This window comes from Apiospora marii (assembly GCF_038362585.1).
Source record: "Apiospora marii strain CBS 49790 chromosome Unknown utg000005l_segment0_segment0, whole genome shotgun sequence".
Lineage (NCBI taxonomy): Eukaryota > Fungi > Ascomycota > Sordariomycetes > Amphisphaeriales > Apiosporaceae > Apiospora > Apiospora marii.
Genome location: NW_027117377.1, coordinates 1160829 through 1186785, shown reverse-complemented (window position 1 = coordinate 1186785; position 25957 = coordinate 1160829). Strand labels below are relative to the sequence as shown.

General features: G+C 56.1%; 7 protein-coding genes across 7 annotated transcripts; 4 read left to right on the top strand and 3 right to left on the bottom strand.

The window, feature by feature from the left end:
- Positions 1 to 2866: 2866 nt before the first annotated feature.
- PG985_008257 (xanthine dehydrogenase) lies at positions 2867 to 7101 on the top strand (the record flags this gene model as incomplete). Its single annotated transcript, XM_066828025.1, has 3 exons — positions 2867 to 3051; positions 3114 to 5315; positions 5373 to 7101. 3 exons carry the CDS (start codon positions 2867 to 2869, stop codon positions 7099 to 7101), a joined length of 4116 nt encoding a protein of 1371 aa, XP_066682937.1.
- A 491-nt stretch (positions 7102 to 7592) lies between these two features.
- Positions 7593 to 9338, top strand: PG985_008256 (transferase family protein; the record flags this gene model as incomplete). The annotated part of the gene is made up of 1 exon (XM_066828024.1): positions 7593 to 9338. The coding sequence occupies one exon, from the start codon at positions 7593 to 7595 to the stop codon at positions 9336 to 9338; it is 1746 nt and encodes a 581-aa protein (XP_066682936.1).
- Positions 9339 to 9870: 532 nt separating this feature from the next.
- On the top strand, positions 9871 to 10830 carry PG985_008255 (NAD(P)-binding protein; the record flags this gene model as incomplete). Its single annotated transcript, XM_066828023.1, has 1 exon — positions 9871 to 10830. One exon carries the CDS (start codon positions 9871 to 9873, stop codon positions 10828 to 10830), a length of 960 nt encoding a protein of 319 aa, XP_066682935.1.
- Positions 10831 to 11055: 225 nt separating this feature from the next.
- PG985_008254 (uncharacterized protein) lies at positions 11056 to 14513 on the bottom strand (the record flags this gene model as incomplete). Its single annotated transcript, XM_066828022.1, has 6 exons — positions 11056 to 12124; positions 12827 to 13354; positions 13459 to 13816; positions 13902 to 14110; positions 14222 to 14331; positions 14370 to 14513. 6 exons carry the CDS (start codon positions 14511 to 14513, stop codon positions 11056 to 11058), a joined length of 2418 nt encoding a protein of 805 aa, XP_066682934.1.
- A 922-nt stretch (positions 14514 to 15435) lies between these two features.
- Positions 15436 to 16962, bottom strand: PG985_008253 (uncharacterized protein; the record flags this gene model as incomplete). The annotated part of the gene is made up of 5 exons (XM_066828021.1): positions 15436 to 15861; positions 15914 to 16033; positions 16094 to 16340; positions 16378 to 16866; positions 16928 to 16962. 5 exons carry the CDS (start codon positions 16960 to 16962, stop codon positions 15436 to 15438), a joined length of 1317 nt encoding a protein of 438 aa, XP_066682933.1.
- A 561-nt stretch (positions 16963 to 17523) lies between these two features.
- PG985_008252 (uncharacterized protein) lies at positions 17524 to 18947 on the top strand (the record flags this gene model as incomplete). Its single annotated transcript, XM_066828020.1, has 3 exons — positions 17524 to 17708; positions 17783 to 17865; positions 17941 to 18947. 3 exons carry the CDS (start codon positions 17524 to 17526, stop codon positions 18945 to 18947), a joined length of 1275 nt encoding a protein of 424 aa, XP_066682932.1.
- A 618-nt stretch (positions 18948 to 19565) lies between these two features.
- Positions 19566 to 25646, bottom strand: PG985_008251 (uncharacterized protein; the record flags this gene model as incomplete). The annotated part of the gene is made up of 1 exon (XM_066828019.1): positions 19566 to 25646. One exon carries the CDS (start codon positions 25644 to 25646, stop codon positions 19566 to 19568), a length of 6081 nt encoding a protein of 2026 aa, XP_066682931.1.
- Positions 25647 to 25957: the final 311 nt, after the last annotated feature.

The window sequence follows — 25957 nt, the reverse complement described above, 5'->3', positions numbered from 1 at the left end:
TTTTTCCTCGTGCAAGTTGAAGGTGGCGTCGTGAAGTTTTTCCTTTTCGTGGGATAGCCTTTCAATATCTTCGTTGAAGCTGACGACGGCACGATCAAGCTGTTCTTTCCCACGCTGTAACTCTCTCATTTCTTCGTTTAAGTCGACTACAGCTTTGCTGAGAGTTTCCTTTTCGCGGCGCAACTCCTTCTTTTCTTCTTGATGACTAGGTGGGATCCGGTAACGGTAACGCAACCCTTCTGTAGGACCTTGACTATATCCTATGTAAGCCCCTGATGCCGTTGAGGAAGATGGATCGATGTCTTCCTCTTCGTCACTGTGTGAAGAGAGTCTTCGCTTGGGGGCCTTGTTCGCAATACAGAGGCGCCTCTGAAGATTTGTGAAATTTCGAAGAAGTTCACGGATACGATATGGTAGTCGCATTTTCCTCTTCCGAAGAAAGAAGATACAAATCGACAAGGAGCCACACGCAGGAAACGACAGCAGTGTCACTAGAAGATGAAACGATGTGCTGTTGTGTTGTGCCGCGTATTCATCTGCGTACAATTGGGGAATGGTAGAACCCCAGTCTGGAGTGAGATATCTTTTCCATCCCGAGCGATCGAAATTGGGCGGCGCTTCAAGTTGCATGCTTCTTGCTGTATCACAAGACGGAGAAGGCCAGTTATGCTGAAGTGGTTCGTTATTATGCATGTATAAGTCACAGTGGTATCCAGACAAGCTTTACCTACCTCCTCGCAATTGGATAGAAAATCTTTCCGTGCAGTCCACTCTGCTAGTTGTTCTGATTTTCGACCATCATTCGTTGAAGTGATGGTTGGCCATAGTGTCACACCAGCCATGACCAGAGCTGCGAATGCGACCACGCTTACGAACGTTTCCCGGTAATCCCGAAGGTGAAAATCTTTCCAAATGACTTTCCAGCATTCTATGACTTTGTAAAGAAACCCAGGCGCATGCTGGCCAACCAGCATACTGATGGGAAACCGGAGACGATATCTGTTTCCGTGAGTCTGAGTGTGTGCGAACTGTGTGGTAAAAGATGAAAAAAGTGAAGGCGGGACTGGTGCGGCACCTGACGGATGATGGAGGGCCGGTCCGGGTTGTGCTTGTTGTCGGCGCACCTCATGGCCATCTTCAGGCCTTCCAGGAGTTGTAGGCGCTTCGGGTTCCATGACTCGAGTGTATGTGTGATGGAAATGCGAGATGGATATCACGGAAGAATGATCGTTTGATGAAACGTACCAGATGAGTTTGAGATGATCTTACTCTTTGCGAAATCTGCCTCATAAGGCTGTGCCTTTGAGCTTATGTGAAGTGATTTCCTTCAAGCATAAGCTGACTGGCTATGGGACTGTGGAACAAATCAACTCGTATTTCTCTTCAATGCATGGCGTCTACACAGCCTCAGCATAATAGGTCAATAGGAATAGGTAGATCATTCGAGATTGTTCGATATTGGACAGTCTATCTAACTTATAAGTCAATTGTTGATTGACTTTCCCTCTCGGCAATTGAGCCGAGACAGGGTCTTTCAGTAGTAATAGCAGGATGACAGGTCCAAATATCCAATTCCGATCATATATTTAGGGTATCTCTCCTTGGGCGATGTTCGGTAGTCATGTCTCTCCAAGTCTACCTCAGTGAGTACTCGTACAGATTTTGTCTGAAGAGAAACTGGCATTGAACAGATTCATCTTGTCAGTGGAACTGTACCACTATTGCCAAACTTCTCCAGGAATGACGACAAGGTCAGCTTGGCTGCGGTTGACTCGTCACATAATAGACCTCAACATTGTCTCCTGCAACAAGTGATGGGAAGGTCGGTTTCTTGAATCCCAAGGTTGCATTAAGGAAAAGAAGCCCCCAATTTTTAAACGGGCAATGACAAGACGCTAGTAGGTGCGTTCTGATAAGAGATTCTATCCTGAGATCTACTGGGTCCCGAGTTCTCGCGGCTCTTTCCAACGACGAAAGATCGAGCTACGGCTTGTCGGATGAAATGGGCACGAAGGTTTCAATGCTAGCAGTGATGCCCTTAGTTTTCAGTAGTCGTAGCTGGCGGAAGACAGCCCTGGCACTGGAGCGCGGAGCCGGCCGAAGTTTGTTCGGTAAGGAGAGATGATCCACCACAGGGATGGTTTGGTGGGGTCGGCCATGGGGCTTTGCGGGGTATTGCAATGATAAGGGCGTCGCTGGGCAATGACTGGGGGTGATTGATACCACTAATACATTCGTTCGTATCTGGCTTCCCCCTGTTTGGCTGCCTGTGTCCGTAACGGAAACAGTAAGAGAGACCGAGGTGAACGGGACAAGATAGGTGCTATTCGGATCAATGACAAACAGTGAATGCTGTTCAGGATGGCTTATCGCCGAAATGTTTAATCAGTGGTTTCTGATTTGCTGCCACGAATGCAGAATGGTGACTGGCTAGCTGCCCGCTTGTGTCCTGTGTCTTGCATCCCGGCAATCGAAGGCTTACCGCATTCCAGGCGCGCGCCCGTCACCCGAAGATCTGGACTACAAGTAGACCGACAAGAGCTTCTTTGCCACACCCCACATGTGCCAGCATATGTAGGTACCAAACCTAGACCTCAGCTGGGTCATCTGAACAAACGCCTACCTACTTCTCTCCTCCAGTCAGCGGTCTGACTGACTCTACGCATTGCATCTTCAGATATTGCACTCAAGTTCAATTACTTGCTACTGCGAGAGCTGTTGGCTTGGATGATTACGATACCTACTCCCTCTCATTGTTGATCGGTCCATCTGAGGTCGTCTCTTTACCCATATAGGTCTGAACAAGACGGACCGAAGAGACCAAGGTCTCTGATACTCGCTTGATTGATTCGACCTACTTGCGAACATGGCGCCCATCGCTATCTCACCTGAGCGTGATCCATTGGCTACGGATGGACCCAAGTTGAATACTATATACGACGACACCATCCGCTTCTTCCTGAACGGTACACGTGTCGTGCTCGACGAAATCGACCCCGAGGTTACACTGCTTGAGTACCTGCGCGGGATAGGTCTGACCGGCACGAAACTGTGAGTCTCCGCTGCCCGAACCTGCATTGAAAGCGCCACTGCTGATCCCGCCATCAATACAGCGGCTGTGCTGAAGGAGGTTGCGGTGCGTGTACCGTTGTCATCAGCCAGTATAACCCGACGACAAAGCAGATATATCATGCTAGCGTAAACGCCTGCTTGGCGCCGCTCGCGAGTGTTGATGGAAAGCATGTCATCACCATCGAGGGTATCGGAAATGTCACAAAGCCCCATCCGGCACAGGAACGGGTGGCCAAGAGTAACGGAAGCCAGTGTGGCTTTTGCACCCCGGGGATCGTCATGAGCCTGTATGCCCTGTTGCGCAACAACGACAATCCAACAGAACATGACGTGGAGGAAGCCTTTGACGGAAACCTATGCCGCTGCACGGGATACCGTCCCATCCTTGATGCCGCTCAGAGCTTCAGCACCAAGAATTCGTGCGGCAGCAGCACAGCAAACGGCGGGTCCGGCTGCTGTATGGAAAACGGAGATGGTACCAAAGCCTCCGGTGGATGCTGTATGAGCAAGAGCTTGGATGATGGACAGCCAATTAAGCGCTTCACCCCTCCTGGTTTCATCGAGTACAACAAGGACACCGAGTTGATCTTCCCACCTACGCTCAAGAAGCATGTGTTCAAACCCTTGGCCTTTGGAAATAAGCGCAAGAGGTGGTACCGACCCATGACCCTCGAGCAGCTTTTGGAGATCAAAAGCGTATACCCCGAAGCCAAAATCATTGGCGGCAGTACCGAGACCCAGATCGAGATCAAGTTCAAGGCTCTGCAATACCCTGTTTCGGTATTTGTTGGAGATATTCCGGAGTTGAGGCTATACAGCTTCAAGGATGACCATATCGAGATTGGCGGCAATGTTATTCTAACGGACTTGGAGAACATCTGTCAAGAGGCCATCAAGCATTATGGAGATGCGCAAGGCCAGATATTCGAGGCCATCTACAAGCAACTGAAGTACTTCGCAGGTCGGCAAATTCGCAATGTCGGAACGCCGGCCGGCAATTTGGCAACTGCTTCCCCCATCTCAGATCTGAACCCGGTGTTCATGGCGGCCGACGCTGTTCTGATCGCCAAGTCTTTACAGAAAGAAACGGAAATACCGATGTCTACATTCTTCAAGGGTTACCGGCGGACGGCTCTTGAGCCCGATGCAGTCATCGCATCCATACGTATCCCAATTACCAAAACGAAAGGGGACTATTTCAGAGCCTACAAGCAGGCGAAACGTAAGGATGACGACATTGCCATTGTTACGGGTGCCTTGCATGTGAGGGTTGACGAGAAAGGAACCGTTGAGCATTGCAATTTGGTGTATGGCGGCATGGCTCCCTTCACGGTAGCGGCAAAGAAAACAAACGAGTATTTGATGGGCAAAATGCTCGCACACCCAGATACTCTGGAGGGTGCCATGAATGCTCTGGAATCGGATTTCAACCTGGAGTTCGGGGTACCAGGGGGCATGGCGTCTTACAGAAAGTCCCTGGCGCTCAGCTTCTTCTACCGGTTTTACCATGACGTTTTATCTGGTCTTAGTGCCGAAAGCGAACATGGTGATAGCCAGGCAGTCGAAGAGCTCGAAAGAGAATTGTCCAAGGGATGGGAGGACCGAGAGGCGACAGCCGAGTACACCAAAGAGACAATCGGCAAAGCGAAAAATCACGTCGCAGCGCTGAAACAGGTCACCGGCGAGGCGCAGTATACAGACGACATTCCGCCAATGAAGAACGAGCTTCATGCTGCCCTGGTCTTCTCGACCAGGCCACACGCGAAGATCATCTCTCGCGACTACACGGCTGCCTTGGACATTCCTGGCGTGGTCGACATCGTCGACAAGGATGATCTGCACCACGCCAATGACAACAAATGGGGCGCACCGAACTTTGATGATCTATTCTTCGCCGAGGATGAGGTTTTCACTGCCGGCCAGCCTATCGCCATCGTTTTGGCGACCTCGAAGGCCCGGGCGGCTGATGGCGCTAGAGCCGTCAAGATCGAATACGAGACGCTTCCAGCGATTTTCACCATGGAAGAGGCGATCGAGAAGGAGAGCTTTCACAAGTTTTACCGTTATCTGAAGAAAGGTGACGCAGATGAGGCCTTCAAGAATTGCGATTATACCTTTTCTGGCGTTACCCGGATGGGCGGACAGGAGCACTTCTACCTCGAGACAAACGCCTGTCTCTGCATACCTAAACCAGAAGATGGCGAGATGGAGATCTGGACCAGCAGCCAGAACCCCACGGAGAGGTAAGCATCATCATGGCACATTGGTTACGATGTATACTGATACTGATTATATTCCAGTCAAATATTCGCAGCGAGAATTCTGGGCGTCCAGGCCAACAAGGTCGTCGCGCGTGTCAAGCGCCTAGGAGGCGGGTTCGGTGGCAAGGAAACGAGATGTGTCCAGCTCAGCACGATGATGGCCCTCGCCGCACAGAAGACGAAGCGACCGGTACGATGTATGCTGAATCGCGACGAGGACATGATCATGTCGGGACAGAGACATCCGTTCCTGTGCAAGTGGAAGGTCGGCGTCAACAAGGACGGCAAGCTCCAAGCTCTGGATGCCGACGTCTTCAACAACGCTGGGTGGTCGTTTGACCTGTCTCCAGCCGTCTGTGAACGGGCAATGACACACATCGACAGTTGCTACAAGATCCCGAACGTGCACATTCGCGGTCGTCTCTGCAAGACGAACACGATGTCGAACACGGCATTCCGTGGTTTCGGAGGCCCTCAGGGCTTGTTTATGGCAGAGTCGTATATGTCGGAAGTTGCAGACCGGCTGGGTATGCCTGTCGAGGAGCTGCGGGAGATCAACTTCTATAAGCCTAACGAGGAAACGCACTTCAACCAGCCGATTCAGGACTGGCACGTTCCCTTGATGTACAAGCAGGTTCAGGAAGAATCGGCTTATGCAGAGCGCCGCAAAGCCGTCACCGAGTTCAACAAGGCGCACAAGTGGCGCAAGCGAGGTCTTGCCTTGATTCCCACGAAGTTCGGCATCTCGTTCACGGCTCTGTGGTTGAACCAAGCCGGGGCCCTGGTACACATCTACCACGATGGTTCTGTTCTGGTAGCCCACGGCGGAACGGAGATGGGCCAAGGTCTTCACACCAAGATGATCATGATTGCGGCAGAGGCCCTTCAAATCCCCATGGAGGACATCCATATATCTGACACTTCTACCAACACAGTCGCCAACACTTCGGCCACGGCCGCTTCTGCTTCGTCCGACCTCAACGGCTATGCGGTCCATAACGCCTGCGAACAGCTCAATGCTCGCTTGGCCCCTTACAAGGAAAAGCTGGGGCCGAACGCTTCGATGAAGGATATTGCACATGCTGCGTACTTCGACCGCGTGAACCTCAGCGCGAATGGTTTCTACAAGACTCCAGAAATCGGTTACACCTGGGGCGAAAACAAGGGCCAGATGTTCTTCTACTTTACCCAAGGAGTAGCGGCTGCGGAGGTCGAGGTGGACTGTCTGACTGGTACCTGGAGCTGTCGGCAGGCCGACATCAAGATGGACGTGGGTCGCTCCATCAACCCGTCGATCGACTACGGCCAGATCGAGGGCGCCTTCGTGCAGGGCATGGGCCTCTTCACCATGGAGGAGAGCCTCTGGCTGCGCAACGGCCCCAACGCGGGCAACCTGTTCACGAAGGGGCCCGGCGCCTACAAGATCCCCGGGTTCCGGGACATCCCGCAGCAGTTCAACGTCAGCCTGCTCAAGGGGGTGACGTGGGAGAACCTGCGGACGATCCAGCGCAGCCGGGGCGTGGGCGAGCCGCCGCTGTTCATGGGCAGCTCCGTGTTTTTCGCGATCCGCGACGCGCTCAAGGCGGCGCGGGCGGACTACGGGGTCCGGGCCCGGCTGGGCGGGGAGGGCGGCGAGGGGGATGGGTTGTTGCGGTTGGAGAGTCCCGCGACGCCGGAGCGGATTCGGTTGTCTTGCGTGGATCCTATCATGGAGCGGGCGCGGGTGTTGCCCAAGGAGGGGGAGAAGAGCTTTTTTATCGCTATTTAGACTGGGTGTGTTATGCATGTAGGTAGCGTCAATTCATTCATTTGAAGTTTACGAGTCAGGTACGAGTGCGGCTTTCGGATTTCGAATGACGTGGGTGAGCTCTGACCTGTGGCTTGTCAACGCCAACATCATACAACACTCGAGGCTATCTACAAACCCAGATTGAACTAAGCAAAAACAAAAGCTCACTCCAAATAGATGACCACCTAGGTGCTGGGGGAAATACGTTTTGACGGGGTCGTGACTTCCTTTTTGGGGTTTCCCCGTGGTCACGTGTATGACGGTCATTATGAGAAGTTCGACTTTCCTGGTCAGACGGGATCCATTTTGGTCCTCAACACCTCACATATAAACACATGATGGGATGCGGTACAGGCTACCGTCGTCTCCTGACTATCATGGATATACATTTGAATTATTTGATACGAGACCACTTGGACCCAAATTCCCACACGAACAGACCCTAGCGTTGCCCTTACACATACATCACTATGGTCAGCAAGCATCCCACTGGCCCGATACGGCTTTTCCCCTCCCAGAATCACACGAGAGAAAGAATATCTGTACCGCTGTCGATCCTCGACGCGACCTGTGCGCGCTTCACGGACACGGGCGCCGTTTGGCTGTTTGATGCCCCGTCCGCCGCCTCCCCGGAAGATCTCCTTGGGGACAGGGTCGTTCATCGTCTGCGCGCCTCCTTCGTCGATACCCTGAACGACTTCCCCCAATGGGCCGGGCAGCTGCATTGGGCCCCCTTCCGCCCCGGCACCGGCGACCATACGCAGCGCTTCCAGCGCTGCATGCTCACGTATGGAGGCGGCGGCGGCGAGGAGAACGCGGATCCGGGCGTGGAATGGGGCGTGGTGAGGCGCGATTACACGCTGGACTCCATCGTGCCGCCAGGCGGCGGCGTCTGGTGGGATAACGACGCCTTCCCGCAGGGGGATCTGGTTTCGCCCGCCAAGCTCGCCCTCGCGGGCTTGAAGGACGAAGAGGGGCTGCCCTGCATGCTGGTGCAGATCACGCTGTTTGCGTGCGGTGGGTACGGCGTCGGGGTGCGGTTGGCGCATCCGGTCGCGGACGCGCAGTCCATGATGGTGTTTATGCACAAGTGGGCGGCGAACAGCCGCAACAGCTGTGACAACGCGTCGGCTTCACCGTCACTCTTTGGCGAGCCGGTCTTCGACCCGCCCCGGCTGGACGCCCGGGCCGCCGGCGATATCGACTTTGCGGCTGGACCGGACCCGGGGCTCTGTGCGAAGGCTCGCGCGTTGCCCATGCACCGTTTCAGTTGGTGGGATGTGGAGGCGCCGGGGTACTCGCCCTACCTCGTCGGCACTACGAGGAACAATATGCCGCCGGCCGAGGTCCTGGCGGAAACGACGCTGTCTCCTTCCACTGTGGCCCCGTGGCATACGTGGGATCTCGGCCGGCCGGCGGCGTCGGCGGTGCTGCACTTTACTGGCGAGAACCTCGAGCGGCTGCGCGAGCGTGCACGGGTCGAAGTGGTCGCTGGCGGTGATGATGACGAGGAGGGTAGAAACAATATCTCGCGCTCCGACGCCTTGCTCGCGCATCTCTTCCGCCTCGTCACCCAGGCCCGGTGCGCGGTCAAATCGTCGTCGTACGCCCCCGCGGCGGACGACGAAGTCTTCCTCAACTACCCCCTCGAGGCCCGGCGGCGGGTCGAGCCCCCCTTACCCGAGACGTTCCTCGGCTCGCCGCTGTTCATGACGCATATCAAGGCGCCCTCGTCATCTCTCTTCTCTCCGCCACCTCCATCTCCGAGCCAACAGCAACAGGAGACGAAAGATCTGACGAATAACGGGGCAGCCATAACCACGGGCGCCCTCGCCCGTCAACTCCGACAGGCTCTCCGACAGTTCACGCCCGACGCCGTGGCGGCCCTGCTGCACGAGTCGGCGTTCGAGGTGGCGCCGCAGCGGCTCTGGCGGGGGTTCCTGGGGCCAAGGCACTTGATTGTGACGTCGTGGCTGCGGACGCGGCTGTACGATATCGACTTTGGGATTTACTCTGGAGGAGACACTTCAGCAGATGAAGAGGCGGCTGGAAAGGGTGGGAGGCCGCGGTACGTGCACGCGGTCATGGGCAAGACGGACGGCATCTTGGTCCTGCTGGATCCGGTGGTGGATGATGGCGGGGTGGATGTGGCGTTGTATTTGGATGCGGAGGCGATGGGGGAGTTGCGGAGGGTGGTGAAGGGGATGCGGGTATGAAGCGGTATTTCATTGCTTGAGGCTGGTTTCTCTTGGGATTGGGGGTTGACATATTGGTGATCGCAGATGATCGATCTAGAGCCTCCCGTTACAGATGGTGGATGAGTACCAGTACCTACCCCCCTGTTTGGCACGTATCCTCAACTTCATCATTTTTCCGACTTAACTCGATCCCAAGTTCAATAGGTTTCATGCCAACAAGTTTCGGTGACAAATTGGCCTCATTACCAAGCATCTTCAATATTGTCGCCGCTCGGGGACGACCCCCCTACTTTCGGCGTTAAGCGTTGGGGACTGACCCCACAGAATGGGGAGCACTGGAGCATGACGTTCTGCTTAGCAAGCTTCGTCACCAAGAAGTGCTTTTGGACAATCCATCTTCAGACTGTAAGGCATAACAAACAATCCTACTTAAAAGGGCATGTTATTAATCAAGTCTATTTAAAGCACTGCCCCCTAGTCATAAACCAGCATTTCCTTTCGCCAACAGAAATAAGAATTTTACACAAGACGCTCTTCACAAGAAAACACCATGTCGATTGCCATCATAGGCGCCACCGGCAAGCTCGGCGGAGCCACCCTCTCCGCCCTCCTGTCCCAGAAGCTGGCGGCCCCGGCCTCGCTCGTCGCCCTCACCTCGTCGGCGCCCGGGTCGGACAAGTGGCAGCAGCTCGAAGCTAAGGGCGTCCAGGTCCGCCACGCCACCTTCGAGGACGCCGCGTCGCTCGAACAAGCTCTGCGGGGCGTCGAGCGCTTCTTCCTCGTCTCCACCCCGCGCATCGAGCTGGACTACAACGAGGCGCCGCCCGGCCAAGGGCGCGAGCGGCATCATAGGACGGCGATTGACGCCGCGGTCGCGGCGGGCGTGGGGCACGTCTATTACTCGAGCCTCGGGTTCGGGAACCCGAGCAAGTCGGGCGTGATGCGGGCGCATATCCGGACCGAGGCGTACTTGGAGTCCTTGCAGAAGGAGGGCAAGCTGAAAGTCACGGTGCTAAGGGAGGGGCTCTATAACGAGTCCTGGCCCCTGTACCTGGGCTACTTTTTCGACGCGCGCAACGACGAGCGCGGGACCGTCAGGCTCGGCGGCGACGGCAAGATCTGCTGGACGGCGATTGCGGATCTGGGGGTGGCGAATGCGTTGGTGCTGACGCAGCCCAGTGAAGAGTGGGCGGGGAGGACGTGTTACTTGTCTACGGCGCCCGCAGGGGCGCGGGATATGAAGGAGATTGCGGGCTTGGTGTCGGAGGCCCGCGGCAGTGGAAAGCCCCCGGTGCAGGTCGAGATTGTGGGACGCAAGGAGCACGAGCGCCACTACGTCGAGGATCGCGGCATGGACCGCCCGGCCGTCGAGTGGTGGGCTGCTACCTACGACGCCCTCGAGGACGGAGAGTGCTTGATTGATGATCCGACGCTGGGGCGGCTGTTGGGGTCGGTGGGGAGGACGGCGGTGCCGATTGAGGAGACGGTCAGGGCTATGGTTTCGCAATAGGGGGATTCACATAGATGGAGTCTCGGCAGACGGCATGAGCATTTAGTTGCATACACCTAAAAGAAATGGATAAGATATGGTTTGTTCTTATTATCTGATTTGAGCTATCACGGGATCGCTATTCAGGGGTTATACCTTAGTGACCCGTAAGGATTCACCTGGATTTCCCTAATCATCATCATCATCATCATCATCATCATCAAATTTCATTCCCAGCTACCGATCTTACCGCCCATTTACGTAACGAGCATATGGGTCCCCTACGATTCCCCCCGACGCATCGAACGAAGGCGAATACCCATCCCCCGTCTCCGGCCACGCCACCCACTCCAAATACTTGCCCAACCGGTCCGCTAGCGTGCGCGCGGGAACGGGCGACCAGCCCCAGGCCAGCAGCCGCAGGTGCGCGTACGACGGCATGTGCCCGCCCGCGTGATCACGGTACCAGAGCTCCCCCTCCGTCCACCCCGCCAGCGTCTCCTGCCCGGGCTCCACCAGCGAGTCCAGCGCCGCGTACCGCACCGCCTCCCAGTCCTCCTCGCGCGCCGCGCCCCGCGACGCCTCGACCAACAAATTGCCCAGCTTGGCCCGCGGCGAGGACGCCAGGTACGCTTCCAGGAACGCCAGGCAGCCGCGCTCCCCCGCGATCCAGCCGAAGGGCTTGATGTCCCGCTTCATCCCCGCCGGCGGCGGAGCGTTCTCGACGCGCTCGAAGCGCGGGACCAGCGCCGATAGCAGGTCCCTGGACACCAGGGGCCGGAAGCCGCTGTTACTGTTGCTGTTGGTGTCGTTGGCGCCGGGGAGGCGGCCGCGGAGCTGGCGGCGCAGGGCCGGGAGGGTCGTCGCCTGCCATTCCTCGAACACGGCGGCGGCGTCGGCCATGCCCGGCGAGGTGGCGGCGCGCGAGTGCGTCTGCGCGCGGCGCTGGTAGGTGCGCACGAGCTGTTGCTGGTAGAGCAGGCTGCGGTGGGCGATGAGGGTCAGGGTGTGGCGGGCGGTCGGGGCGTCTTTGAAGCCGCCCCCCTTGGGAGGCGATGTGGGATAGGGGGGATGCGCCGAGCGCGGTTTCGTTGTTGTTGTGGTTGTTGTCGTCGTTGTCGAATTCGTCGAGGAGGAGGTCGGCGGCGGCGCTGGGGGGTAGCCGCGGGCGGGAGCTGGGTTGGCCGGTGGTGGGCGTTTCGACGCGGTCGCCGCCGGTGCACGAGCGGTTGGGGGGGATGTTCCTGGGTTGGGACATGTTGGGTAGATTCGGGGAGGGTGTTGGTGGTAGTCGTGGACAGAAGTAGTGTGGATTCTACTATGGATGATTCCTTGCGAGTAATAAGAAAGTATGCGTAAATTTGTGTGTGATTATCTTCCTCCTGAATAGAGCGGCGACTATGTAGTATTATATATACGTCTACCCAGTTACACATTACTCTTGAGTATGCGGTGAGCTAGCTCTTTGTTCCCGTCCCATCGTCGTCTCCTGGGGACCCTGTTCCGTTTCTGCCCTTTGTTCTTGGTTGACGTATCAACTGTAGAAAGCCAATGAGACGAGGTCATGTTGAAAAGTAGTTTCAGTACCCTTCTATGCTTCTCTTCGAGCTCTATCATTACAAGCACACTGCACTGAGACGATTCCAGATGACAGTGGGAAGGGAAGGGGAGAGAGAGTACTTTCTTCTTGGGTTCTATCCCGTTGGACTCCAGACGGAATTGTCTTTTCTTTGCCGAAACCAAACGACAAACTACCGGCACTACACTTTTCCCAAGCAATGTACAACCCCGTCTCTTGTAAAGACCAGGGAGAAAGGTCGCGATCATTGGAATAAGGGTAGGAAAACGTGGTGTCTATTTAGCTATCGTACTTGTCCGCGCGGAAAAATGCATCAATCCCCCCCCCATTCCACCTGATTCCTCACCTAGGCACCACCACCAATAAAGTCTTGAATCTTACTCTTTAACAGAGTTTCAGCGCTGGTCATTACTTCAGTAAGGTGGAGTTCCACCATACATTGGCAAGGTTTGATAAATAGTCATGACCGGCCCTTCCGGTGATCGGCGTTGACGAGGAGGAGTTCCACCATACATTGGCAAGGTTTGATAAATAGGGATCGACCCAGGCACTGGTTCATCCGTTAGGCCAAGATTAAACTTCAGCGCCTGGTTGAACGGTTCAGGTATGTCAAGGTTCTTAACGATTTGTTCCGCTTTTTTTTTCTCCATCTCAATATCTAAAGGAGGTTGAGGAGGAAAGAGGCCACGGTTAAGTAACTCTGGCACGCCGGCTGCTGAGTCGGTTGCCGGTGATCGGCGTTGACGAATAGAAGTGCCGTCGTCGGCGGCGAGGGGCTTGTCGTCGTGAACAACCGGCGCACGCTTGGGAACGGGAGGCAGGGGTTCCACAACATGCAGACGTTCCGGGCGCTCTGGGATTTCAGGGAGCTCCACAGCTGGGGGAGGAGGCGGGGGAGGGGGGGCGATGGCGGGAGTGATGGCGTCCTTGGAGTATATGACGAGGTTCCAGTTGCCTCCACAGAACCTGTCGACGAGTATAACCGTCAGTAAAAAGCTATCATCATACCCCCACGAAGAAAAGAGAAAGAGAGAGGGGGAAAAAAAGACATAGATGATCCCAACACTTACTGCTGCGCATTTCCAGTACACCCCTGATTACAGAAGAAGTCCTCCGTCTTGTTGGACACCCCGGAGCGGTCGTGGCCGCAGAAGCACTGGCGGCCGTACTCGAGCCCGGCCAGGGGGAAGCCGCGGGCCTTGCAGTCGGCGATGCACAGCTCGGGCGTCATGGCGTGGTGCTCGGGTCCCCGCAGCGCGTCGACTTTCAGCGTGCGGTCCAGCGGGTGAAAGTCCTGGTAGCAGCCGACGGGCTCGTAGCCGTCGAACCCGCCGCCCAGGCCGTCAAAGGCCTTGCCCTCGGTGAAGTCGAACTTGTCCTTGACGTAGAGGGCGAGGGCGCCGCGGCCGCCGCAGGTCGTCTTGTTGTCTGCGTTTCGGCCGGCGTGTGTAAGTAAGTGAGTGTAAAAGAGTTTATTTTCGTTACGTAGCGGGAATGAGGACTAAGGACTTACTTCCGAGACAAGGGAGGTCGCAGCGCTCGTCCAGGGTCGGCACGTTCTCGCCCTGCAGCGCGTTGCCGCAGTAGCACTCGCTGCCGTACTCGAGGCCGGCCAGCTTGAAGCCCTGGGCCGCGCAGGTGGCTAGGCACACGTCGATGGTCAGGAACTCCTTGGCGACGCCGGCGCCGAAGTCGAGGGCGCGGACGCCGTGGGCGCCGTCACTTTACCCCTACCGTTAGCTCTGCTCTGAGACGAGAAAGATGAGAGCGGTCGTGTATATATATACACTGAGACGGAGACTAGTAATAAAAAGATAGATAGTGGAGACTTACGTGAAGCATCGACGATAGGCAGCCTCCCAGGACGGGTCAGCAGGAGGCGGCGGGGGCGTCCACGGCGCCGGCTCCTCCACAGGGAACTTCTCGATGACGGGACGTTGGTTCTCGGGGGAACCTTGTTCCACCCGCGGCCGAAATTGACTTTCTTGTCGCCGAAATCAATCTTCTTGCTGTCGATGGGAAGGTTGTTATGCTCGCGGCCCAGCACAACCGCATCGGGATCTGTCGGGATCCACAGGGCTGATGCGGCGCCGGCCAGGGCCAGGACGGCGGCGGCGGATCGCATCTTGAATAGGTAGGTAAGACTGTTCACAAGAACGAACCCCTGTCAATAGATGAGCGCACAAGGATGGTGAATGATGTTGCGTTTGAAGGAAGAAGTTGCGAGACTCGAGAGGGAAGCAGAAGTTGGAGATTTATAGAACTTTCCGTGTCCCATCAAGGGGGTGTCCACGTGCTCTTGGGGTGCGACGAAATGCCCATCAAGCTTCTTGATCGAATATGTATGCACTCTATCTACCTCGAACACAGCTTGGAGAAAGAGAGCAAGTGACTCCGAGCACGAAAGAGGCTAATCGTCGAGTTTCCCCATACGTGAGGCACATTGGGCGAAAATTGCAGGGGGCGACATTGCTCAGTATCCGCGCAGCCAGCGACCTAGGAGATGGCCCAAGCCGCTCATGCGAAGTACTAATTGCGGCATTTGGACAGTATCGCTTTGAAGCAATATGAGATACGCCTGTAGTCCAGGAACCCATTGATAACCGTAGATAGCCTTGAGCTGGTTTATACGAAATATGAAGCAGGTATCTGGTCATAAGCTGCTTGCATCAAAATCCCAAGCGCGCATATAAGCAACTTTGTTCTGGCCAGCACGGTCTTCTTGGGTGCGAGATACGAGCTTGAAATGGGTGCAGCTATTCCACTCCCCAACTAAAAGTTTGACTGAGCAGTTTATGATTGCCGTAATGCGTGAATTTATTTCTTCTCTATCACCCTTGCTTTTGAACCCTTGCTTTCGATTTCTAGGAAGGACCTCGCAAACGCTGGACATTTTCCAATTTGCCAGGGGGGTTCCGGGGCAGTGCCTTTCTGGACAAAACAGAACGCCTTTCCTAATGCAGAGATGGTATCTCTTTCTGGTCTTGCGAACCAAGTAAACTCCGTAACTCCTCAAAAATGCACGTGACAGCACCTGGCCTGATTGATTATTTCTCCTTGGCCAAAATGACCTTGTCACGCTCGCTCCTGCGCCTCTCGAACTGCTTCTTGGTGTGGCGACGCTCGTTCTCCTCGCGCCTCTTGAGGGCCTGCAGCTCATCCGTCTTGATCTCGCCGGCCTTCTTGACGACATGGGGAATGTGCCTGTGGCGGTGGATACGACGGACCTCGGGCATGTGCTTGTACCTCTCGACCAGGGCGTTGTTGTATTCCTCGGACTGACGTTGGCGGGCGCTCTTGATGCCTTCACGGGCGGAGGCATTGGCTCTCCAGAGTCGAATGTTTCCATCATCTGAGCCGGACAGGATGTATTTGGAATCAGGTGTCCACATGGCCGAGTAACAACGTTGCATGCGTTTTGTATGGTAGACATCGCGGGAATGACCCTGATCCCGGTTCCATAATCGGATCGTCTGGTAATGTTATTAGCTTGCAGTTTACTACATGTGATGCGTTGGTTCTTACTCTGTCGTATGAGGCTGTCACGAGCTCCTGGCCAGTCGGGGAGAACTCGACATCCATCACGGCCGCCACATGGTCCTTCAGGATATTGAGGGCACGGTCAACCTTGCGCATATCGAACAACTGTTGCAATGGTCAGATTTCAATGTTGGACATGGTCTTGGCGGTAAGAATGAGACTCACATAGACTGAGTGGTCCTCAGACGCAACAGCGCAGTTCATTCCTTCCATAGGGTTAAACGAGATGGAATTGCAAGCAAAAGTCAGGACCGTCTTGGCGATAGGTGATGCCGTTCGTAGGTCGTAGAAAACGATAGATCGGTCAGAACCGCAGGAGCCCAGGATGGAGGTTTCGACCTGGTTGAAAGCGACGGCGTTGATGGTGTCGGTGGCATTCGGCCAGGACAAGACTTCCGGCGCAGCTGTGTGCCTTTCCAAATCATAGATGGACACACCCCCTGAACCACCTGCGGCCGCGAACGAGTTGCGGCTCCTGTGGTGCGAGAGACTTGACCAGGAAGCGCTTCCCAGCCAAGAAGAAAAGGGGCGCGCTCTCGCTCGGGGTGTTGTAGGGGTCGTATAGCTGAATCTTGCGATCGGTACCGCATGTCAAGAGCTTCTGGTCGCGCGTCCAGCAGACAGACTTGACAATGTTCTCGTGGGCGGTCGTGTGCCACTTTTCGGCCTTGTCGTATGAGTTGGACAGATCCCAGGTCTTGACCACACCGTCACCACTGCCACTGGCCACCCGTTCGAGCGAGTTGGGATCCTTGGCCATCGAATAGACACCATCAACGTGACCCTCCCCAAGCTGGGCCAGGAAAGGCTGAGCGAACATGCGCTGCATCTTGACGGCGGTCAGAGCCTTCGTGTACTCTCTGGCCCGCTCGAAGGGATGTATCGCAGGATCGAGGTTCTTGGGCATCTTGGAGTTTTTGCTGCCGGCGGGCTGGTAACTGCAGGGCCATGATGGTTAATAATTGCACACGGGCATGTTCGATGCAGGCATTGACTTACGCCTCGACGGAGCGAGAAAGCGCCTTGATCTTCATGGTGACTGTCGGTATGCGACGACAAGACGATCAGGACTGGGTGGCTACGAGACAAGAAACGATGGTAGGTCTAGAATCTAGCAAGAAAAGCAACCCACTCTACGGCGCCCTCCAAAAGCTGGGATGCAGAGGATCAACAGTGTAGAAAGCAGCGAACTTTTTTAGTGGGGCTTATCGCTATCTACTCCGCAAGGAACAGTTGGTAAATGGAAGGTTAGCTGGGTCACGTGCCAAGCTCCAGCTGGAGCTCCCTCACTGAAGCTACCCCCCAGTTGCGGCGACTGATGGATTAGTGGGCTTTGTGTCGTATGCGCGGCAACCTAGGACGTAGCGGCCCTGGCAAGGCTGCACTGATGGCATAGGCGAGTGAGCTCCAGCATCAATCCATTAGCTCACCTCCAACCAAAGCCCAGCCTGCTGCCAGCTTGACCTGACCATACCAAACACCAAACGCCCATAACCGACGAACCACCACCACACCCACGTCGCATTACTACAATCTGTCCCGTCTGTCCACAAACAAAAACAACAATACGCACAGTAAACAGATCTGTCGTCAATATGGCTGCTGCTACAGGCAAGTCGGCCGTCAAGGAGGCCCAGGAAATAGCCAGCACCGACCCCCGGAAAGCCGAAGCTATCTACAGGGACATCATTTCGAAGCCCCCCTCCATTACCTCAGAAGCCTCCATCAAGGAGTACGAGACAGCACTGATCAGCCTGGGAGAGCTGTATCGGGATCAGAAGTAGGTTTTTACCGGCTGGGGATACGTCAATGCAGAAGTGGCAGGGCTGACCGATGGCATCATCAAACCACCAGGAACTCCCAAGGCCTAGTAGATCTTATCACAACAAGCAGAACAGTATTGTCTTCTTTTGCCAAGGCGAAGACGGCCAAGCTGGGTATGTGCAACCATGATACTCACATTCCCCTTGTCGCCACATTGCTAACCGGTGCATGATCACCACCGCCTACAGTCCGCCAGCTCCTAGACCTCTTCGATAAGATCCCCAACACGACGGACATCCAGATCTCCATCACCAAGTCATGTATAGAATGGGCCACCTCGGCGCGCCGCACCTTCCTCCGCCAGAACCTCGAGACCCGGCTGGTCGGCCTGTACATGGCCAAGCAGTCGTACTACGAGGCCCTGACGCTCATCAACGGCCTGCTGCGCGAGTTGAAGCGCCTCGACGACAAGCTGGTGCTGGTCGAGGTGCAGCTGCTCGAGTCGCGCGTCTACCATGCCCTGGGTAACACGTCCAAGGCCCGCGCGGCCCTGACCAGCGCCCGCACCAGCGCCGCCTCGGTCTACACGCCGCCGCAGCTGCAGGCCAACCTCGACATGCAGTCGGGCATGCTGCACACCATGGACCAGGACTTCAACACGGCCTACTCGTACTTCATCGAGGCCCTCGACGGCTACCACACCCAGGACGAGACCCTCAAGGCCACGGCCGCCCTGCAGTACATGCTGCTGTGCAAGATCATGCTGAACCTCGTCGACGACGTCAACACCCTCATGACGTCCAAGCAGGCCCAGAAGTACGCCGGCCAGAACCTCGAGGCCATGAAGGCCATTGCGCGCGCCCACTCGAACCGCTCCCTCGACGAGTACGAGCGCGCCCTCGCCGCCTACAAGTACGAGCTCGGCAGCGACGCCTTCATCCGCAACCACCTGCGCCGCCTCTACGACGCCATGCTCGAGCAGAACCTCATCAAGGTCATCGAGCCCTTCAGCCGCGTCGAGATCTCCCACATCGCCAAGCTCGTCGGCCTCGACAACCAGCAGATTGAGCGCAAGCTCTCCCAGATGATCCTCGACAAGGTCATCATCGGCGTCCTCGACCAGGGCGCCGGCTGCCTCATCATCTTCGACGAGACGCAACGCGACGAGAGCTACGACGCCGCCCTCAACACGATTGAGAAGCTCGGCAACGTCGTGGACGTTTTGTACACCAACCAGGCCTCGATGCTGGAGTAAAGGGTATCATTACTGGGCTGAAGCGAAAGGGTTATGAAAAGAGGCAAAGCGAATAGAACGCTTATCGTCTGGAAATAGGCCGGCTGCTTATGCGGATTCAGCTGGTCGGGTCTTTAGGGGCTACGCAGAGCAATTGTGTAATACTAGATGAATAGACCGAAATGACGAGAAAGGTCACGACGTCCAAACACACATATCGCGTACATGACGATTATGAGAAAAGGAGTATTGATGTCATTATTTGTGTATTGTTCGTGATCTCGTTTATCCAGACACTATAAACTATACAGTCGCAATCTGTGTATGGCGCCTGAAAACTCCCATGTTTCACCCTCTCCAGAACCAGACCGGGTACACCTACACACCTCGCTCTCTCTTCTCTCTTGAATCGAATGCCTCCCTATAATAGTAAACGCCGTACCAATATGCTGCTGTATGTCTTGTCTTGTCAAAAAGCATCCTTTCATGCTTGACGCCGTTGTGAATGAAAACAATACACCAAATGCCGCTTACGCACGAGTTCGGGTATCATCTCTCCAATCGTTTGGAACGTCATAAAAAAACAAGAATCACAACGAAAAACGCCCTTTCCGGAAAATGCAGTAATTCCGAATACCTTCATCTTCGCTCCAACAACAGACGCTTTCCGTCCACTTGTATCGTTCGTTTCCTGCCAACAGACGAAAGAAAATCGTCTAAGCAGCAACCCCCTCCCCTCCCCTTGACCCCGCGCCTCCGCCGCTCCTCGCCCACAATGAGCGCAAAGAGCCGCTTCGCCAGCGCCTTCTCGTCCCAGCACCGATCCGGCCCGACCTCGTCGCGGAACGTGTCCATGATCTCGAGGTGCCAGGCCTCGAGGAGGATGCGCTCGCCCTGGGCGCTGACCTCCTTACCGAGCAGCGCCGCTGAAGCGGGGGGCTCTTCGCTCGAGCCTCGCTCGCTTTGGCTCTGCTGTTGGACAGCGGCATGGGACCGCGCTTGGCGTTGTCGGAACTTGGCCGGCTCGTTGCGGCGGAGCTGGAGCAGCTCGTCGAGGTGGATCCAGTGCGACTTGAGCCAGGTCAGGGTGTTCTCGTTGCTGACGGCGCCGGTGCCGGTGCCATTGGTACTGCTGATGCCGTTGTTACTGTCGCTACGATCGGCACTGCTAATGCCCTCGGTACTGTCGCTACGGTTGGCACTGCTGATGCCTTCGGTGCTGTCACTATGGTTGGCGCTGCTGATGCCGTTGGCGTTGTTGGTACTGCCGGTGCTGCTGGTGTTGCCGGTACCGTTGCCGGTACTGCTGGTATTGCTGATGTTGCTAGTGTTGCCAATGCCAGTCGCAGCAGCCCGTGAGAAAGGCTTAAGACTAATAAGAGGCTTAATCCCACTTGCCGCATTCAGACCCTGGCTATTAGGCGCCCTGAAGATGGTGGTCGCCGGCATCTTGATGTTGGGCGGTGCCACCACAGCCTTGGCCGGACTCATACTACGCTGCCCGTTGTTGTTGCCCGCGAACTGAAGAGGGAAATGATTGTTCTCCGGCTTGGCCGGGCTCACAGCACGTTGGCTATTGTTGGTGACTCCGAATTGGGGCGGGAAGTAGTTGCTCTCTTTAGGCGGCGAAGGCGAGTTCTCCTTATCGTCCTGTTCGAATTCCTCATCCTCCTCTTCGTCTTCGAATCCCGCAAACTGGGGGCGCGGACGACCCTGGCCCAAGCTGTTGCCGCCCGTGCCCGCAGAACCGAGCGCTTGCCGTCCCATCATCCAGGTCTCGATTTGCTCCGACGGGCTCACAGTCCTGTTATTGTCACTGTTGCCAGCAAATTCGACAACCCGGCCTGGCGTCTTAGGCTTCAGGGGCGAGCGAAGGCACGACTTTGCGGGCGAGGCATTCTTGTCCCATTTGCTCGGTTGCTCTCGAGGGGGCAGACGTTCGTAGTCCGTCTCCACCGTCATGACGGAGTCGTCGTGAGCGGCAGCATCATCACCATCGTAGTCGTCCGATTCTTGTTCACGCTGGTAGTAGTCTTGCTCTTCCTGTTCCGGAGCATCGTCTTCTTCGGCCATCTGATCGCGATCAGGGGTCGACGGTGCAACGCTTGGTGTGAACAGCGAGGCAGTGTTACGTGAACGACCAGATCGCGGTGTGAAGTTCTGCTTCTGAGGTATATGAGGGAACTCCTCCCGTTCAGGCGTGGAGGGCGACTCGGCATACGTATCGGCGACCGTATCGCCGGATCGGAGAGCCGTGGCCGGAGAGAACAAGTCTATCGTGCGTTCTGGGTTGGAATGGTGTAAGTTTGTCTCGCGTTCTGGGTTGGCAGGGGGCAACTCTGCTTCGCGTTGTGGGCTGGAGTGAGATCCGTCTGTTTGATGTTCGGGGCTGGAGCGAGACAAGTTCGATTGACGCTCCGGGCTAGAACGGAACAGGTCTATCGTGCGTGCGGGGCTGCGCTGAAACAACGTCTTCTGCGGAATGGACGGGAAGAGACCAGTTGCGCGAAGCACCGACCGAGGCTCTTCTGGCTGCGACTTTGTCGCGCTTGACTGAGCTTGAGCGCGAACAAAAGGCTTGGGGATTGGCCTGGTGGCAGTCTCGGGAGCTCCGCCGGGAGTGTTAGCCGTCGGAAGAGGCGCCGGAGATGAGAAGAACGACATGATGTCAAAGGCTCCAAATAGGCCGGATCGTCTGGCGGGCTTCTCCGGTGGCTTAGCGACCTCCTGCTCTTGTTTCTGCTGGGCAAGCAACGAGTAGTCCTCAGTTTCCTTAACAGGTTCAGGAGCGGGCGAGGGTGATGACTGCTGGTGATAATGCTGCTCAGGAGCGGGCGAAGGTGATGACCGTTCCTGATACGGCTGCTCAGGAGCAGGCGAATGCGACGAACGTTCCTGGTAAGGCTGCTCAGGAGACATTTCCTCCTCTATTTGTGCCAGGGCAACCCCCCGAGGGTATTCAGCACTTCCCTGCTCATTATCCTCTCTGAATCTCTCCTGCCGCATTTGCTGAGCCTGGGATCGCGACTGCTCCTGTCGCATAGGGGTATCGTCCTGGGCCGTAAGCTGCGCAATCAGCGAGAACTCCTCTTCGGGCGATTCGCTCTGTGTGCTGCCATCCATCTCGATGTGAGCCGGGCTCTTGAAGTCGTCCTGGTAGATAAGTCGCCGGGTGTTCTTCTTCCAGGGGCTCGGAACCTTACGCCGAGAGGGGGCCCCGTCGATTGAGCCATGCAGTAAAGAAGCCTCGCGAGACTGGGATGACCGAGCAATGACATCTACTTGCGACTGCCTGCGAGCCCGCTTTTCGGCTCGCACGAGCTTTGTCGATTTCGGAGTCGGTCGAGATGCCTCAATATCCCACAAGTCCATTCCATCGTCGCCCATGTCGAAGGTCGGTTGCGACTCTAGACTCTCATCAAACGAATTCTGTGCCCCGGTGTTCTCATCGAAACCATGTTCTGTCTCCATATGATCATCACGGACAGGTTCCTCATCGGCCCTGCCATGCTCTGATTCGTCCTCAGATACATCCCTCTCTACACTTTGCTCGAGGGCTTCCTCTTCTTCCTCTTCGTCTTCTTCTTCGGCTTGCCCTCGACTCCGTTCATCGTCGTTCGCTTCCGATTGCAGCTGGTCGTTGATAGCGTCTTGTTCTTCCTCCTCCTGATCTGCCGGTTCATGGTCCGACTCCTCGTCGTCGTAACCCATATCGTCCCCACCTTCAAACTGCTCCTGTTCGGACTCGGAAAAGTCCTGCTCATCCTCATGCTGGATATCGCTGTGCTGCTCGACCTGTATCGGCTCGTCCTCAATCTCTTCCTCCTTGGCAACATCCTCTTGAACCGGCTCCACTCGACTGATGTTGGCGCCACGAGCACCGAAGAGGTTGCTGGAATTCATAGACGGGAACTGTCTCGGTGCAGACATACGCCTTGTTCTCTGGGCAGACGGGCTGCTGTTCTCACCATTCCAGTCTGGGAACGCCTCGCTTGGTGGGTCGGCCCTGGCGGAGCTTGTAAGCAAAGGAAATTGTTCCGCCCCTTGTAGTGTATGTCTCCGACTACTCGACGGCGCACTCGTCGTGGACTTGTTGAGTGAGTCGGCTGCAGGTGGTAACTGAGACTTATCAGCGCCGGAATGATCATCCGCTCTTCCCGTCATGGAAGGCGTGGGGCCATGCTGCGACACCTGGCTGAAGTTGGCCCTAATGTTCTGAGCCAGAGAGGCGATCGGGTTGAAGACCGACTTCGACGCGGATTGATGGAATGTTTCATGCTTCTCGTTGACGGGCGACTTCTGCACAGAGGATTGGCGGGAGTCGCTTCCTGACCTTCGGAAAGGGCTGCCAAGACTGCTCTCCCGGCCTTCTGGCGAAGATCTGTCGGACATGACGTGCTGCAGACTTCTCCCGACGCGGACTATCGGGGACAAGGTAGGTCTACGGGTAGACATGGGGGGTTGGAGTAAGTCACCAAGCCCAGGCGAGTCCAGTTTTGTAATACGAGGATACTGAGGTGAGGGACTGCTGTTCTGCGGTGACGGTGTTCCCATGGCATTTCCGTCGGACTGTGCAGGTTGTTCCATCTCCACGTCGTCAGCGTGCTGCACTCCTATCCTTGGCGGTGATGAGCGCATAATCAAGTCTGATGAAACCATAGCTGCCGTCGATGGTTCTCCACTGGGGTTGCGAGACTCATCCTCGTGGGCGTTCTTAGAGCCTGTAGTCGAGGAATTGGTGTCGTCTGGCGTAGGAAGCCTCGCAGCTCCGAATGCATTGTTAGTAGATCGAGCGGCCGAGTGGACATCTGCGGAAAACAGTTGGCTTCCTGGGTTATCTGCGCTACCGGGGTTTCTAGCCGTTCGCGTCGATGGCCCAGGCGTTGCAGCTTCCAGCACTTCATCCGGAAGTTCTGAAAAGGAGTCATCATGCATTTCATCATCCTCTGTCTCGTGCTGTTCCACATTGGTCGGCCTCGCCATAGCCTTCCCTGGGGTCGCGTCTCGAAGAACACTATCTGGTATGCTGGAGAACGAATCGCCCGTATTTGGGGCCTTTTTGCCGAAGACCTGTCGACTCAGCGGGGTTTGTCTCGGCCTCTTGGGACTCTTAGACCAAGTTTGAGGACTTGACATGACGTAATTCGAAGGACTGCTGTAATTCGGAGCTGATGAACTCGGTTTTTGAGCTGATGAAGCTGGTTTGCGCGCTGAAGATACGGGCTGTGACTTCTCTTGACGGGCCGGTTCTTCTTCTTGCTGTGGCGGGCCTCTCAGGGACCGTAAACTCTGATTTATCATGAAATTTGTCTCATCTCCGCCCTCGGGGAATCGCGGTGCTTCGTCGCCTTGAGCGCTACTCTTCATAGTCCGGAGACTCCGGTTGATCATGAAATTCGTCTCATCACCGCTTTGAGCAAATCGAGATTGTTGACTGTTTCCAAAGCGGCTGCCACCATTCTGGCTTGCTTGGAAGGATGCCTGGAAGGATGGTAGCGATTCGACTGCAATCATACTGAAGTCGGATGCATGCTCCAAAGGATCCGTTTTGCCATAGGTGGCTTCACTCCCGGGGGCACCGTCCGACTCATCATCGCTCTCAGCCTCGCGCATTGCGCCGTAGGACATGTTGTTCCCGGGTTCTTCTTCTTCTTGACCTTCGTTGACCAGCTGGTCAATCAAGTCTGCTATATCTTGATTGTCTGACGGTGGTTCTTCGTTTGGTGGCGGCGAGTGATTCCTAGGCGCATCTCTCAGTGGAGACGTACTCGGGGCCAGCTCATGGCGGGAATAGCTTTCCTCGTTTCCTTCTGGTATGGCTTCCATCTCGGAGGGGGCGTCATTCATCTTCGGATCTTCTGATGGCAACAACAGGTCTGAGTTAATCTCCCGGTTGTCTATCTCGCTGGTGAGCATCGCCATCTCGTCCGGATTGAGCGCTTTGCGCGGGCGACCTCGCTTCCTTCCTGTGGCTTTACTCGCGGACGCAGCAGCCGGCGTGCCGCCAGCCCTCTTTGCCGCCGGTGTGTTCTTTCTCGCTCTGATGGGTTTGGCCTTTGGTGTCGGTTCGTCTTCGGGGTCGACAGCGTCGGTACCCATATCCAGCTGCGCATCGCTGCTGAACATGCTCATCTCGGATTCCGGGTTCTTCCTCTGACGCGTCTTCGCCGGGGACATGCGCGCAAGCGGTGTGCCGGCTCGCTTCTTACCCTGCGGGGCAGGTGTGCCGTTCTTGCTCCCCAGCGGCCGACCGCGCTTGCGTGGCGTGTTCATATCGTTCCCAAGCGCGCCTCCCTCATCGTCGCTAAGACCCCGCAGCGGCACCCTCGTGGTCGTGGTTGTTTCTCGCCGCTGGCCCCGGCTGCGCGCGGGCGACGACGAGGGCGCCGCGCTGCCGAACAGGCGCCGATTCGTGCCACTCCGCTGTGTTGCGTTCGCCATTGCCTCGTTGGCCTCGACCGTAACGAGGAGTCGCTGCGGGGAGCGCTCGTCGCCGACGTCGAGCTCGAATGTCTGTTTCCGGGGGGACGTGCGCGGCGCGCTGAACCGAGACTTGTTGCTGTCGGGCATCGACAGCATGGAGGTGTGGCCGGTACTGATGGTTTTGGTGTTCGCTCGGCGCGACGGCGGTGGTCGCATTGAGCTGGTGGGTAGTAAGTCCATGTCGTCGTCGTCTCCGAGCGGATCGGGCGACGACCCAAGATCGATGTAACTAGCCATGGATGAAGTAAGGGCCGGGCCCGGGGGCGGTGTCGGTGTAGGTACTCGGCTATGTTGTTGATGTTAGACCGACGGATCCGCTACCCTGGAGCATTGAAAGGCGCGTGCATAGAAATCCGGACGCGTCGTATGCGAAAGTACAAGTACGGCGCAGGACGTGGATCGGATGGCAAACTGCCAAAGTAAGTAGATTGTCAAGCTACAGGCATGAACAAGGGGTGGGATACGGGATATGGACCGAGGATGGCAATAAGAGACATGGTTTGGTCGTCCCAATTTCAACGTCGGTCTCCGTAAAAACCTCTAGCTTT